The sequence below is a fragment of the Urtica dioica genome, chromosome 4 (assembly GCF_054948205.1).
Source record: "Urtica dioica subsp. dioica isolate 48M chromosome 4, U.dioica_male_clone48M_v1_H2, whole genome shotgun sequence".
NCBI lineage: Eukaryota > Viridiplantae > Streptophyta > Magnoliopsida > Rosales > Urticaceae > Urtica > Urtica dioica.
In genome coordinates this window covers 8609609-8625205 of record NC_142759.1, presented here as the reverse complement: position 1 = coordinate 8625205, position 15597 = coordinate 8609609, and the positions used below count along the sequence as shown (strand labels likewise).

The following is a 15597-nucleotide window of genomic DNA, read 5'->3' as shown; positions in this document are numbered from 1 at the left end:
CAATAGTTATCTCAAATCAACTAAACGAGATTCAAGCTAAAATGGAAATGAAACACATTAGAGTTCAAACAATCAAATAAAAAGAAGAGAAGAGTTAGAAGGATAGAACAAATAGAGGTTGTAGTGTGGTGATGCTTGTCACTAGCTTCTCCTCCTTCTCTCCAAGTCCTTCAATGGCGCTCTCTCTCTCTCTCTCTCTCTCTCTCATAAGAGATTAGCTCTCATCTCTCTCTCCCAAATCAAGTCTTGTGTAATATGTTTTATGTGAATTTAGACCTAGCAAAGAGTATTTTGTATTTCAATGAATATTTTCGGAGCATTATACGTCCTTGGATATGATCCAAGGGTCAAAGTTAGCACAAAAACACGAATTTGAAGTCTGAGTCGCGTCTACAATGCGCCACGTCGATTTTGACCCAACGATCGTGTGAGAACGTGTCCAGAAATGCTTCTGGGCGTCGCGTCAACTTTTGAGCCGGTGCACAACAATTTTGGATTGGTTGTAACTTCTTGCTCTATATCCAAATTTTGCAACTAAATAAGCATTGGAAAGCTAAAAGAAAGCTCTATTCAATTTCGTGAAAGAACTCATCCAAAATTTCCAATTAAGAATCTCCAAATCATGCAGAAAAGAGCACTAGGTTTCTTGTTTTGCTCTAAGTAGTCCGGAAAGTTTTCAATCACCACGAAATTCCACAACCATCAAAACACTATTTTTAACTCGAAGACCTGGAAATCCAATAAAAACTACAAAATAACATAAAAAATCCCAAGATGAAATCTCGATTTACTCTCGAAAAGCATTGGTAAGTGTAAATGAATTGCACTTATCACATGCATATAATACGCACACGCCCAAATACTCAAACCCACTTCTTTTTCTCAATTCGAATCTTTTTAATTAGTTAGTAACAATGTTATAGCTTGAAATTCTACTGGAACTCTGTCAATGGATATTGCTTTAGATTCCTCGATTCTGAGCTCTAAATCTCTCGCCTTCTTGAACTACAATTGCCGAATTACGTACAATCTCAACCGAATATAATACTACTTGAACGATTATGTATACTTGCATACGGAAATATTCCAACAAACGTTCAAATGGCTGAGAAAAAGAAGACTTCCAAGGAACCGATGAGTGTGCAGTTCAAGTGCTCTTTTTGCAAAGCTTGCATCCGAAATGATCACACAAGTCTCGTCCATCGCCGGAAATTCAAGAATGGCATAGCTTTCTATAAGCACCATTGTTAGCTCCGGCAGCTGCCTGAATCCGTTATATGCTAAGACAAGTATTCAAACCTTACCATGGATCAAAATTTAAAAACATTGAACATGCTTATTATAAGCAAAGGCCCGTAGAAAAGCTAAACCAAGAAATAAAATACATTCCCTTATATATTCTTTTGGTATGGAAAAACTAATATAGATAACTGATGTGGGATTTTTTCTCACTTGATTATCCATCAATATAGTTTTATTAAATCTTTAGTGGGAATGGGTACATGAAATATTAACCTGACTTGTTAACCCAATGACCCGACCCGTTATAATTTTATTTTTAAATTCCTAACATAGTTACCTTTTTAATTGCTTGTGTTATAACTATAAATTTTAATTTTCTTTGGTAGTCTCACATTAAATTGTATTAACATTTTAAATTATAAGTTTTTAACTGGTATTCATTTATTTTTATTTTTATTTTTATTTAGGCTAATGGATACACGACTTTCACATTCGCTATCTGATAAGTACCCGGTACCCGACCCATTTACGAAAATGTTAACAAATACGGGTTAACATGTAAAAATAAGAAGAAGAAAAAAAAAACACTCATTTTTCTCTCTCTAGCGGAGAATAAAAAAAAGTCTTATGGAGGGAGCCTTTGAGTTTTTCCAACTCTTTCTCTCTTCTTTGTTAGTTTTTGTTACTCTCTTGGTTTCGCGCCAAAATTTTCTTGATTCCCGCGGCAATCTAGATTCAGGCCATCGAAAATATCCGGCAGCCTCTCCGCAACTTTGAGGTTGCACAAGTCCGTTGTTCTTCACCGATTGGGTTGGCAGCTCGTCGTAACCCTCCTTCGCCACTCTCTTTACTGGTTTCCAACTTTGGATGTTTTTTGGCAGTGTCAACCTACCGTGGCGGTAGGTCTATTGTTCCTAACACCCTTGCTGCCCTCATCACGTGGATGGAAACTCGGTTTTGCTTAGAGACGAAGATGGCGCTTGGCTACAATTTGGCGTGTGAAGATCCGGTTAGCTGCGGTGATTCTCGGTGGGGGTGTCCAGTCTCGTCGGGGCTTTCGAGCAGGAAGGTGCTTGTGTGTGTCGTTCTCATGTATCGTCTGGTGTCAATGTAAAGAGTATTTCTTGAGTGGTGCTTTGTTTTAATAGTTTCTCATGTTTGTAATTTTTTTTTGTTTGTTGTTACGTTTTGGTTCATATTGGGAACAGATTAGTCGTCGCCCACCATTCAGATTTGGGTTTTCTGTTAAGTTCGATGTACACCTAACCTAATCTAGAGGCATTGTGATCCTGATGAAAAGGAAATCTACACAATGATCTTAGCTGAATGATCAATCCTTAAGCTCCATTTTCCTAATTTTGTAAGTGAATTTTGGCTCAAACTTGCCTTAAATATGAGATCCTCTCACTTTCACTAATACTTTTCACCAAGTGTTTGATTCACGTTTATAATAGTACACGTTCTACAATATCTCGAAAAACAATCTCAATCTCTATCACTCACAAATAAATGGTATACCCAAGACAGAGGTTAACGCATTAACATAAACAAAACAGTTTTCGTTCACAATCCTTCTCGAAAACTCACAATGCGTAAAAATGCTCCGGTTTTGATAAAGATCGCAACTAATTGATTTGGTGAAGATAATCTCGGAAACAAATCTCTTCATGAACAACATTTATGGAAAAGTTCGTAGCGAATCAAATCTTGTGCGATTTCGCTAACAGGCCAACATGTTTTTCAAGATGTTAGACCGATTAGAGGCATCTTGGAATAGTTTTTCCAAATGATAAACCAACCAATCAATGTAACAACACACCTTAAAGAAATGACCAGACAAACCAAAAATCACAAAAATAAACAAAACACAATGTTAAATTTTTCCATATCCACTATATATTCTAAATTTCATGTTTTAAGCACACATATTCAATCAAATTTATTCATTGTAAACATGACGTGGAAGGGTTTCAGTCATACAAACATACAATAAAACCTTTTAGAAGATCTACTTATAACGCCGAATGAGTGTACGCACAAATTTAGCTTTTCAGATCTTCTAAAAAGAAAAGTCAATAATGTTGAAAATAAATATTGGAACCGAAGACAATCGCTAAATCTGCACCAATTTATGCAGAGTTCTTTATAGGTTTTAAATTGAGAATCACCAAGGGCTTTTAGGACTAAAGATGCTGTTTCCGAAGGTGGATCGAAACAGTTGGATAAACAAAGGAAATTGCAACATGACAAAGATGCTCACTGGGAAAGAAGCAAGAAGAATGATGGGAACAGAAATCCATATAATCCTTTCTTTAAGCATGATATAAAGCGTTGCGGCGAAAGCAGTTGTCATCGTTGCTATGGAGAGGAAGAGAGCGGCGAGGCCTATCACGAGCTTTTTGGGCAGAGACCTGTAGAAATCTTCTATGGCATAGCGGGCAGTGAGGATCGAGAAAAACATCAAGAGAGACGTGACCGAGGAGAATAAAGCCAAGGCGTCGGATATAACGAAGACGAGGAACGGCGTGCTCCACAAGAAGATGGGAATTCCTTGGCTGTTGTTGCCTCCGGGGACAGTGAAAGCCGCGGCAAAAACAAAGGTCGCGATGAGAGTCGAGACGATCATGCAAGAGTTTGACGTGTCCTTCATCCATTTCTCGCCGGCCTCGGCTAAACTCTTGTGCTCCTTTGTGAATAGCTCTTGAGGAGTCACTCCGTCTATGTTTTTGTAATTCACCATCATTGGCGGGATCAATTGTTCAACGACCTGAGAAATAAGACCTATCATTGCCAATATTCCCAAACAAGCACATTCCCATTTTTGAAACAATTAATTTAAGCATCAAAATTTGGAGATTTGCTAAATAACAAACTTTTTGTAAATTTTAAGTAAATAGTCATTATGATAATGTGACATTGTTTGAGCGTTTTTAGCATTACATTTACGCCCAAAAAGTCTAATGATCATTTACGATTATTAACGATTACTTACAATAATTAATGTCTTTTAGATTTGTTAATAAAATTTCGTGACTATTTATTTAAAATTTACAAAAAATTGAGTATACGACAAAACTTGAATTTTCATATGAATATAGCCATATTTAGTGAGCCATTTTTTTGAAATTTGTTTTCTACAATTATCTCATTTTATTTCATGAGTACTTCATTTCATAGCTATTCCTTATTTACCATTTCTTTGACTCTTTTTTTTTACTCTACAATTTTCATATAATTTTTTTTAGTTGTTTTCCAGTTTGATTTAAAATAACAAAATAAATTTATGAAAATTTGAAAGGTTGTATTTATGAAATTTTTGGAAAAATGAGTTATTGAGGAAATCAACATCTTCAAATGAGATATTTGTTGAATTTCTCTCTAAACAAAACCCAACCCTATTTTGGTAGGAAAAAGAAAAGAAATTACCTGGTATTTTGACTTTTCAAAACTTATTTCACAAATATCTAAAGAAATTGTTTAATCTCAGAAATATACAAAATGTATACAATTTATTTAACGGTAGACAATTATAATGTTCACATTTGTTCTACTTTTTATAACTGTTTGTCATTTCATTTTGTTGTTTTTTCACAATTTCATTTAGAATTATGATTGGTTAGAGTTTCAATCTAAAAAAAAAAATTTGGAAGCCTGTATGGAGTCAAAATATACAAGGTCGTCAGTTACTTTTCTTATCATTGTCAATCGATTTGAAAAAAGAAGCATATAATTGTTGCGAAGTGAAACATCAAAATATATTTACTTGCAGAAAACAATACCTTAAACCACTGCAACTCTCTTTGCATTTGTAGCGCTGCACCAGAGACGATAGTGAGCTGTGAATGAGGTGCCAATTTCGACACCAAATGCAACATAGTTGTCTCTACGCCGACGACGGGACCGGCTTTATGGCACGTCATGCTGTTGGAAAACAGATTGAAAATCTCCTCGCGACGATTTATGATGGAATAGTGGAGCAAAGATTGCTTATCTTGATCCAGTGAGTGCCATATCAGATCGGGACAAAATTCTATCATGATCTTGACGATCTCGGTGATGCCGAAATACACAGCACCCCCGAGGACACTGTACTCATTGAAATGATTGTATATTAAAGAATCGCATCGGCAAATTTCTCTGCACGCCTTTCGTACTAAATCCTCCGAGCATCGATGTCTGAGCTTTGCTTCTTGAAGCCGCTTGAAAGTATTAGGTGCTGTAATATAAATTGTTGTTATTGAGATCCAAATTCCTAACAAAATGTCCATCATTAAGGTAAGAACAGTAAAAAGATAAAGGATAATTATTGTGTACTTAGTCTCTTAAGAACGCCTACAAGCAGCCTTTTTGTCCAATGTTGCTCTGCAGTTGAAATTACAAGTCACCATTAAGATCATCAACCAGAATAGTTATAATTAAAGACATACTGTACCTTGGACCGAATCCAGTGGCATTGCTACTGAGACATGAGTTTCTTCCGCAATCGATTTGATATGCGTTGGTGGTCTATTGCTTCTGTTAACAGGGATTACTGGAGCCAAAATGTAAAATGAGTTAAACAATATATAACCAAATGTAAAGGTTAAGAGTGATAGTATGTAGCTGAAAAAGTTGGTTTAACTAAGTGCGTACGCGAATAAATGCAGGTTTCCCATGGACCAAGTCTACTACCGCTGAAGAAATTGAACGGAGCCGCCGATAATGTTGACAGAATTGAAACTCCATTACGCGTTCGAGCTGTAGCTAAATTCTCATAAGTCTCCATCAAATACAGCAAAATATCTGCAGAGCAAGATTTTTTTTTTTTTTTTTTTACCACTTGATAGTAAGGCATAATGTTTAAGTGGATTGTTGATTGTAAAATTATATTAAAGCATCACGGTACCCTCTCGAAACCAAATGAGAGGTGTTTTTTTTATAAGGAGCACAAACGATACATCTCCAGTCAATGTGGGGTATTCTAACAAATTATGATATACTAACAGAACTTCATAAGGATGAAAACCAAGATCTCAACTTGTAGTTCGTGTGCCTTCTCCTGATACGTCACTAATTAAATGGGAAAAGCGGAGAATATTACCAAAAATAGCATAGTTAAGACAATTTCGTATGATATTGCAGGGTAAATAAAAACACAGAATGGCCACAGTGAGACTAAAGAAAATCCATGAGTTTCGGTGTCCTTGCACAAATTTGGACTAGGTGCGCAAGTTTAGGCCAAGGTGATGAATTTGGTTGATCTAGATCCATACATTTTTGTTGATCTCGGGACATATTGACAGCTTTTGAAGATATCGAATCGAGTATGAAGCGTGTGATGCACATGAAGGCCTTTTCACTGCTTTGAGGCCGCTTCTCGATCTCATCGACCCTCGACACCTCACGAGGGTCGAGGATCAAGGCAACTCTATAACAATGATCAAATGGTGTCTGATGGATAAGATAAAAATAATTTCCCAATTAGTAGTGTCATAACTCTAGCTCTTAGGGTCCGTTTGGAACACCGGAAAAAAAATAAGAATCCGTTGTGATTTTCTAGCTTTGTTTGAACTGAGGAAAAATAAGAGAGAAACGACAAAAAGTTTTGATTTTCTCATGCATTCTCTGTACCATTTTTCACTTTCCTTCAAATTGCATGATCTTACGTACCGAGATAACCTGCAGCGGCGAGCGTAAGGCATAAATGGCCGGCCAAGACGCCGGTGAAAGGGCAAGAGTCACCGTCACCGCTTTTGGTGACCAAGCAAAGATACCACAGCAAGTCCTTGTTCTTGAAGCCATAGAGGGCTGCGAAGATGAGCGGGGTCCACCTGTTCCTGTCCACGAGATTCGTCGAATCCGGACGCTTCTTGACAAGCGGGACCGCGCAGCTGAGGCTCCCAGCGTGGGCAGCGTCGTGGAGGGCCGTGCGGCCGAACATGTCTGGCAGCGAAGCTTGCTCGGGGGTCATTCTCGTCAATATCTTCTCCACAAACTCGGCGTGCCCTTCGCTGGCCGCCACGTGCAGCGCCGTCTCCGAGAACACCGCCACCTGGGCTGTCACCGCGCCCGGATTTTCAGCCAGAAATGCTTCCGCTGCTTTCCAATCTCCTCTGAGAGCAGCCCAGTACAGCTCTCGGTATGGATTCAAATCAGCTTCAGACAAATCAAAAAAGACAATTGTGATCACTTTCTGTAATTATGATTATTCAGCAATCAAAAACTAAAAAAAGAAAAGAAAAAAAGGAGCTACATTAAAAGGAGTATGGCTTACCCCATTGTTGGCTAGCAGTAGGACTAGCATTGTGAGGCGTTTCGGCTCCATGTTCTGAAGATGATGCGCTAAGATAATTACTACGTTGATCTTCTGTGTCGTGAGTAAGAAAATCCAGATAATCACTAAGTTGACTCGCTCCACTCTGTTCCATAAGTTTGCGTGTCTTTGCTTGTTTTGATCACTAGTAAGTTTTCATATACACAAAGCCTTTCAATTTTGTTCAGTTGCCTTAAAAAATGGTATAGAGAATGGGTCCAAAATCATGCCTGTACGACGTGTTGCTAAGGTTAGGAGCAATAATATGCTAACTGATTAAATTAATCCTTTTGAAGTTTCAATTGGTGTTTGTTAATTGCAAATTGTGTTTTTTTACTCATGCAATTCCGAACTTCCCTTCATATTTTAAACTTCATTACAAAGAGAGAGCAATATCAAATGTTAGGCCAAGTCAAAACGTATGCAAACGCCTTTGGACTTAGCCTAGACTAGAGAAAACAAATTCTTTGAAATAGTCCCACCGCTGTTTTCAAATAAAATTAGGAGAGTTAACGATTTTAGACCGTTTATATTAAAATTAATCTAATTATATAAGGGTCCATTAGGACAATAGCCAATTTAAACGTTTGACATTGTTAAATAATCAACGTTTGGTAAATCTTAGATAAATAGTCACTTTCATATATTTATAGACGTAAATCTTAGATAAATACTTAGTTCCATATATTAGGTTACGTCATCATTTACGATTATTTATGTATGATAAACGTTGACTATATAGCAATACCAAACGTTTAAATTGACTATTTTCCTAATTTTTTGAAGAGAAAATGGCGGCAAAAATACCAATTGTTTTCGTTTTTATACAGTTTGCTACCTATTCTTTTTTTTCGTCGGCGAAAATACCAAATGTTTACTTTTGGTGTCGCCGTTACTACCAAAACCGTTAAATACAAACGGATTTACACGTGGCAACATCAACGACTCATCTCTTTCTTCTCCCTTTGATTCACTATGCTTGCCCACTTCCAGATATCGTGGAGGTACCACGAATAATCCCCGACCCTCTGCACGTCCACCGCCATGTAGTTCACGATCTCTCCGCTCGTGTGGTTCTGTTTGGCTGTGCTCGAGAGCCTGAGACCCTTCCGGTACACCATGCCCAGAATGCCCAGAATGTCAACGCCGAGATACCACTGTCGACTTCCTTCCGGAACGACTTTGGGATCGCCCACGCCAGGGAAGCTTGCTTCCTCGGCTCCTCGGCCTTGATTTTCTCCCAGTTCGAGTTCAGGACCTTGTAGTTGGTCTTGGCTCGGTCCGCGGGGGCGAGAAGAGGAATGTCCTTGAGCTCCAAAGGCCTCTTCGCCCCGATCGAGAGAAGAGGGTTCAGCCACGAGAGCGTGGCGAGGCTGAGAAGCCCGGCGTCCCCGTACGGAGAGACCTTGAGGCACCCCGAATCTTCCTCGTGGTGGATCAGCAGCGGATCCTGAAGATCGGAGTTTCTTCGAGAGACCTGAATTCCCGAACTACCCCTAACCGCGACGAAGCAGAGGAAAGCGCCGGCGAGCTGGCCGAGGGGGCGGGCGCGAAGTCGCAACCGGGTTCGAAGCGGCCTGGTCAAGCGCGAAACCCGGAGCTCGGCCGGAGCGAGACAGAGCAACGATTGGACCTGGAGCCCGGGCGCCGCGCGAACTGTGAGATGAGATCTGGGAAGTGGCAAGCGCCGAGCCCGACGAGCGGGAATGAAGATGGAGGCCGCGTGAAGATCTGGAAAAGAGAAGAACTGGGGCCGAAGACACCAGTCGCGCGCCAAGAGAAGAGCCAGGCGAAAATGGGTTCTCTTTTCTTTGGTTCAGTAGGACGCATGAAGTGGATGAAGTGGGCAAGCACAGTGAATCAAAGGGAGAAGAAGGAGATGAGTCGTTGATGTTGCCACGTGTAAATCCGTTTGTATTTAACAGTTTTGGTAGTAACGGCGACACCAAAAGTAAACATTTGGTATTTTTGCCGACGAAAAAAAAGAATAGGTAGCAAACTGTATAAAAACGAAAACAATTGGTATTTTTGCCGCCATTTTCTCTTTTTTGAATATATAATACCTCAAACTAAGACAAAACATATGTTCATCAAACTATGTGAAACATAAGCATGAATTAGATTATATCCTTAATAAGTAATTTTGTTATAATTTTAATTGAAAATAATTATTCAATATTTGATATAATTTATTCTTAAAAAGTTAGTTTAATCATATAAACATAAAAAATATAATACAATATGGCGCATATTATAAGATAGTTAGATACAATGTACGGGATCATATAGGCCATTTGTCTAATGAACATTTGTATCATTGTTTAAGAATAGATAGATAGGGTCAGCTTTATTGAATAGTTTTGCATTTGACTTAAATAAATTAATTAAAGATTTATTGATTTCTTGTCTTAAAAATATTGTATTAAAACTCTTTCTCAATATTATAAAATACATCACTCCCAATTTAGACAAAGATTTTTCATTCTATAACATACTCACGCAATTACCTCATTTGTTTATGTAACTACTAGAACAACCTAAACAAATGTAACTTGCAAATAAGCTAATAATGAATATCTCTAATTCACTACCAAATCTTAATTCTTGGTAATTCCACACCAGTTTTGTTGCGAGGTCTTAAAAACTCGCTAGACTACACATATATGCTATTTATAGTAATAGCTCCACGTTGCAAAGAGATCGGACTGCATTATCTTCCTCGTATCCGACATATTAATAATTGTTCTCATTTTGTAAATATTTTAAAATCAAAACACCGTACCTGTTACAATGTTTAACCAAATTGTGTAGCTTAAGCGGTGAGCACATTCGCCGCCCACGTCATTTCGAGGTCATGGGTTACTACCACAACCGATACAAAAGTCCTTTTCTTTATAATAATAATAAATAAGAAATTAATTTTTTTTTTCTTCATGCAAATACCCGACTAACTTTTTACACACCCTTGCGACGGAAATAAACCATTACATATTCACAATGTCATCCGACGGAAATAATCTTCCTGTTCATCAACACAAGCTCGTAAAAATGGCTTGAAATGGAATTATAATGGCTTCAAACTCTGTCGTCTTCTTTACAAGGACACAAACTCTGGGAATTTTACCCTCCAAAACTTGGGCTTCCCATCGGAATGAATACTGTACTGTGCATTCATTATACACACCAAATCTTGATAAAGCTTGATGGGTTTGTTATTCACATCTTGAAACGAAGTAGAAACATTTTCTCCTCTAACAAGTGAGAGCTTGCTTGCCCAACAATCTGATATGACCCAAAAACAAAATAATAATAATAATAAATATGATAAACTGGCTCTTCTTTAAATAAATTAAAAGTCAATACCACATATCGAAACTGAAGGCAAAAGAGAGTAACACAAATTGTACCTCAAACCCGGCTTTCCGATAAAGCTCCAGCGCACCTTCGTTATGTTTATGCACGTGCATGTATATTTGTCCAACGCCTGTTATGAAAACATAATAATGTTTAGCCTAACTCTCTTTTCTTTCCATGGATGTTTTTCTAAATCCCTTCATAAAAAACTAGACTTTCACACGAGTTCTATGTATTACCATCTGATATGGCCGATTCCACAGCAAAATGCAACATATTGGTTGCAATCCCCTGTCGACGAACAGAAATTACAACACACACGTTTGCAATATAACAATATCTATTTTGGGGCGTTCTCTTCACACTGCAAAACGGAGGAGCATTCACACGTTCCTTTTGACAGAAGAAATTAAAAAGAACACGGTTTTAGTTACTAGTTTAGAATGCAATACTTGGCAGTAGAACAAACATGAAACATGAATAATAAATGAGAAAGAATAATATATAAATAATTACCCCGGGAAAGGTCTCTCCAGGAAGCATGTAACGGATGCTCAAATCGAGTGTCCCAACAACGCTTTTAAGTATAGTTCGTTGCACATTTGGAACTGCCTTTCTTACCTGATAAATTTCATGAGACTGCCGAGTTAGACGTTGAAGCGAACGCACAATTTCCATCGAACTGAGAAAGGTTTTCCGTGCAATGATATGATAAAAAAAATAAAAAATAAAATCTTCTGACTTCGTAAAGTTAATCAACGGAATTCAAACAAAGGAAGCAAGAAAAACAGAAGAAGAAAAAAAAACACTCAAACAACAGAATAAGGATTGATAGTCATACCGCGACGATACATGTGCCCTTCTGCCCTTGTTGCCATATGCTTCGTTTCTTAAGCTCGTTGAATTCCTGAACAATAAAGAAAGCATTCCCGATCATGTACCGATAAATAAATAAAACTACCTAAATACAGAGGAAAGAACAAGAGGGAATGAGATGATCCTACCTGCTCTGCGAATTGCCTTTTGTGATTATCAACGAATCTGTGTTAATGAAGTGTAAGTTAGAATTAGCTTTCTCAAACCTTGTGCTTCAATGAATAAATAGAGCAAGTCCTTTTTACCCAATGGTTCTTTTTATAGTTATGTTTCACACACCTATCTTTTACCCTATTTTCCCAATGACTTTCTGCTCTAATCCATGCTGCGGTCTGCCACAAGTTTAAAATCACAGTAAATCACACACTACTATCGATAAGACAAATTAGTGAAACTGAAAAATGTGCACCAAAAATATCACTGATTAATATATTCCTCAATGCCCTTTACAGAAAATCAAGACACCCACCCAGTATTCTTCATCAAGCATGGCCTCCCGTGCAACGAATGATCCGAACTCGTGCTTTGTTTCTTTAGATAGCCCATCCTCCGACGGCTGAAGCCGATCGAATTGCGGAGATGTAAACAATGATTCGCGACGAGGAACAGGTAAAGGTGTAGAAGGAATCTGTACAGAGATTTCTTCGACTTTCGTTCTTTCAGAAGATTTTGAATCTATTGTCCTATAAAAGTTCAGAGGAAGAATATAAAAAAATAATAATAATAAAAATTCAATAAAAGTAGATTAGGTGATTTAAAAAAAAAAAAAAGAAAAAAAAGCTAGAATTTCTTCCGCAAAAAATTGAAAACATATACATAAACTCACATCCTAACTGTTGCAAAAGTTCCGTAAAACCTTGTACGCGGATTGACTTCGCAGCGGTTGAAGCTCAAAGACTCGAGCCCGAGAAACGAAATCGTCGACATTAGATCAGTAATTGTAAAGCCCAAACAATGGTTTCCAAGTAGCTTGTAAAGCCTCTATTCTGATCCCAGTCACATGTATATCCCGCGGGTTAAAACAATGAAAGAACAAGAGCATAAAGAAGAAGAAGAAGAAGAAGAAGAAGAAGAAGAAGAAGAAGAAATTATTGAGAGAGATAAATGAGATATGGATTCAAAGAAAGAACGGTTATAACGACCTGTTTGACAGATAGTGGACAGACAGACCATGGAAAATTTAAGGATAAGACAAAAGCAGCACATGGAAGTGGCTAAGCCACGCCCGCAGTTTCACGTGGGACCCACAGTATGGCCGGAACAATGTGAATCCTCCAATTATACACATGTGACCTGTGAGAGGCACAAAAAAATATCAGCTTGAATTTGGTGTGAAAAAACTCAACAAGGTCTATATTGGACATCGCACTAGTAATTAGCTAATGATGAACTGTTGTTAGGTCACGAGTCTAAAAAAGAAAAATTAAAAAATAGCCATGACCGTGTTTGGTGGTAACGAACCGTGGATAAGAGGAGGAGGCTTCAGGAGCTATCGATGCTGACGGAAATGGACACGAAATTGACTGGAATTCAGCGCCGGCGAAGGACTACGGTGGAGAAGATTATTCACGGAGGTCTCCCATGGCGGTTTCGGAAATAGTTGAGGCACTATCGGCGGCGAGGGTTAGGGATTGAGAGGCTGTGGTGGCGGAGGGGAAATCGAGAAGAGGCGGTGCTGAGGTGGCAGTGATTCCGGGGCGGAGCGAGGCGTGTCGGAAGCTGATGATGGAGGAGTTTGGAGGAGTGGGCTAATTTGGGTGAATAAACGACTGTCATTTACTCAAAATAACAGCCCAAAGTCGTCTTATGTTAAAAAGGGAGATTTGGATGTTTTTGCTTCGTTGGCAAGGCAAGGCAGCGTAATAAATATCTAAGTTTGTCTCTAATTCAATTGTTAAAAGAGTAATAATAATAAATAAATGATTTGAACGCGCTCTTATTTTTTTAAAAATTGCAAATGTAGGAATCTACCATTAAAAACAAGTGATCGCGTCTCTTCTACATATTTTTAACAAAAATTTAGCGATATAAGCCACATAAACATAAGTGTTTGCGTTTTAGCTAATATTTTGTAAATTTTTCGTAAATAACCAAAAAATTATTGTAAATATTTCGTAAATAGTCATATTTATTAGAAATTTACTCTGTGTTTTTATTATTATTTTAATAGCGTAAATAGATTTACGTGACTATTTACAAAAAATTAACGAAACGTTGGTTATTTCAAAATTTCTAACGTTTCATATGGCGAGATAGTTACTGGATCCTATTTTTAATCGGTAAAAAATATATATAACGCATTAAATTTCGAGCACACATAAAAACATAAAAAAGAGTTATTTAATTCTAAAGTATTTACTAATTAATCATAATATTAAATTTAATAGTAAAGAAAAATTAACTATCATTGTTATACAATTACATTAAATTTGTAATAAAAGGAATTTGTAATAAAAGGAAGATGTAAAGAAAATTGTTATGACATGAACCGGGAAAGATTTAGAAGAGAAGATGATCTCTTGCCCACCTAAATAAGGCTTTACATATGAATGATGATACTGTTGGTGAAGATAGAGAGGATTTCTCGGTTTTTTATGAAAAGTTGGTGCAATAGCTAAGGTTTTATTTGTCTAAAAAAAGTTGCTCTTTGAAACTCGTGAATTCTAACCTGGTGAGTTTGTGACGGAAGAAAAAAAAAGGTCCAGAGACTATCTAGCAAACGGTAGAAATTTTGAAATGAGCACTGCTATTTGATACGATACCGACTTTTGACGATACACACATTGTGTGATAAGTGAAACAATTTTAAGCAGTTTTTGAAGTTTATTGTTTTTGTTGGGGAGTCGTGAAACTCGTGACAAAAATCTTTACCGTTTTAAAATATTCAACGTTTCGTTAATTTTTTGTAAATAACCACGTAAATCTATTTATGCTATCAAAATAATAAAAAACGCATAGTAAATTTCTAATAAATATGACTATTTACGAAATATTTACAATAGTTTTTTACTATTTACGAAAAATTTACAAAACGTTGGCTAAAACGCAAACGTTTATGTTTATGTGGCTTATATCTCTAAATTTTTGAAGAAAAAAAAAGTGGCAAACTAAGTCGATGGAAAAGAATGACATAGTCTCTTCATTGGAATTGAATTTCTTAATCAAGCAATGTGCACTCGAGTCTGCGGTGCTTAAATGTGTGGGGGAAAGTTGCTCTTGGAACCATGGTGTCATATTCCGAGTGATGCGAAGACTATAGTTCTCTTCCTTCATATTCTGATGCACATAAGGACATGGAAACATACTCGGCGACTACCCGGCAAATTGTCAAGTAGGACAAATAGTCGGTAGGAAAAATATTCGGCGACTCCCCTCCATTAAATTTTGTATCGTTTGTAATTTCATTTATAAAAAAAAAATAGTTGTTTACATAAAAAATAGTCAATTTAAATGTTTGATATTGCTAAATAGGCAAAATTTTACAAATATTAGGTAAATAACCATAAATGATGACGTGACTTAATATGATAGTAGCTAGTTACTTAATATTTACATTTGCAAATATATAAAATTTATTATTTATCTAATATTTAACAAACTTTGACTATTTAGTAATTCTCAACATTTAAGTTGGCTATTTGCTAAATTACCCAAAAAAAAAATCAATATTTTTTTAAAGGATATTAAACACTACTATTTTAAAAAGGTTGCACATTTTTTCTATTTCGCTCAAGTTTGTTTTTAAATCTAAGCTTTATTTCAAATTTGTTTCTAAATAAATGTCTTGTAAAGTTATATATAAACAAGGCATTACTAAAAAAAAAAAAAAAAAA

The 15597-nt window shown here is 36.9% G+C and overlaps 2 protein-coding genes across 2 annotated transcripts; both read right to left on the bottom strand.

Moving 5' to 3' along the window:
• Positions 1–3406: 3406 nt before the first annotated feature.
• LOC149400086 (uncharacterized) lies at positions 3407–7649 on the bottom strand. The gene is made up of 7 exons (XM_089610386.1): positions 7496–7649; positions 6892–7377; positions 5875–5985; positions 5675–5773; positions 5557–5604; positions 5022–5458; positions 3407–4009 (listed from the first exon to the last, which is right to left on the bottom strand). The coding sequence occupies exons 1-7, from the start codon at positions 7647–7649 to the stop codon at positions 3407–3409; spliced, it is 1938 nt and encodes a 645-aa protein (XP_089466512.1).
• Positions 7650–10152: 2503 nt separating this feature from the next.
• LOC149400085 (Acyl-CoA N-acyltransferases (NAT) superfamily protein) lies at positions 10153–13563 on the bottom strand. The gene is made up of 10 exons (XM_089613836.1): positions 13226–13563; positions 12591–13057; positions 12234–12447; positions 12044–12096; positions 11893–11929; positions 11730–11795; positions 11405–11509; positions 11128–11281; positions 10942–11018; positions 10153–10816 (listed from the first exon to the last, which is right to left on the bottom strand). Exons 2-10 carry the CDS (start codon positions 12689–12691, stop codon positions 10751–10753), a joined length of 873 nt encoding a protein of 290 aa, XP_089469962.1. The 5' UTR covers positions 12692–13057; positions 13226–13563; the 3' UTR covers positions 10153–10750.
• Between the last annotated feature and the right edge of the window lie 2034 nt (positions 13564–15597).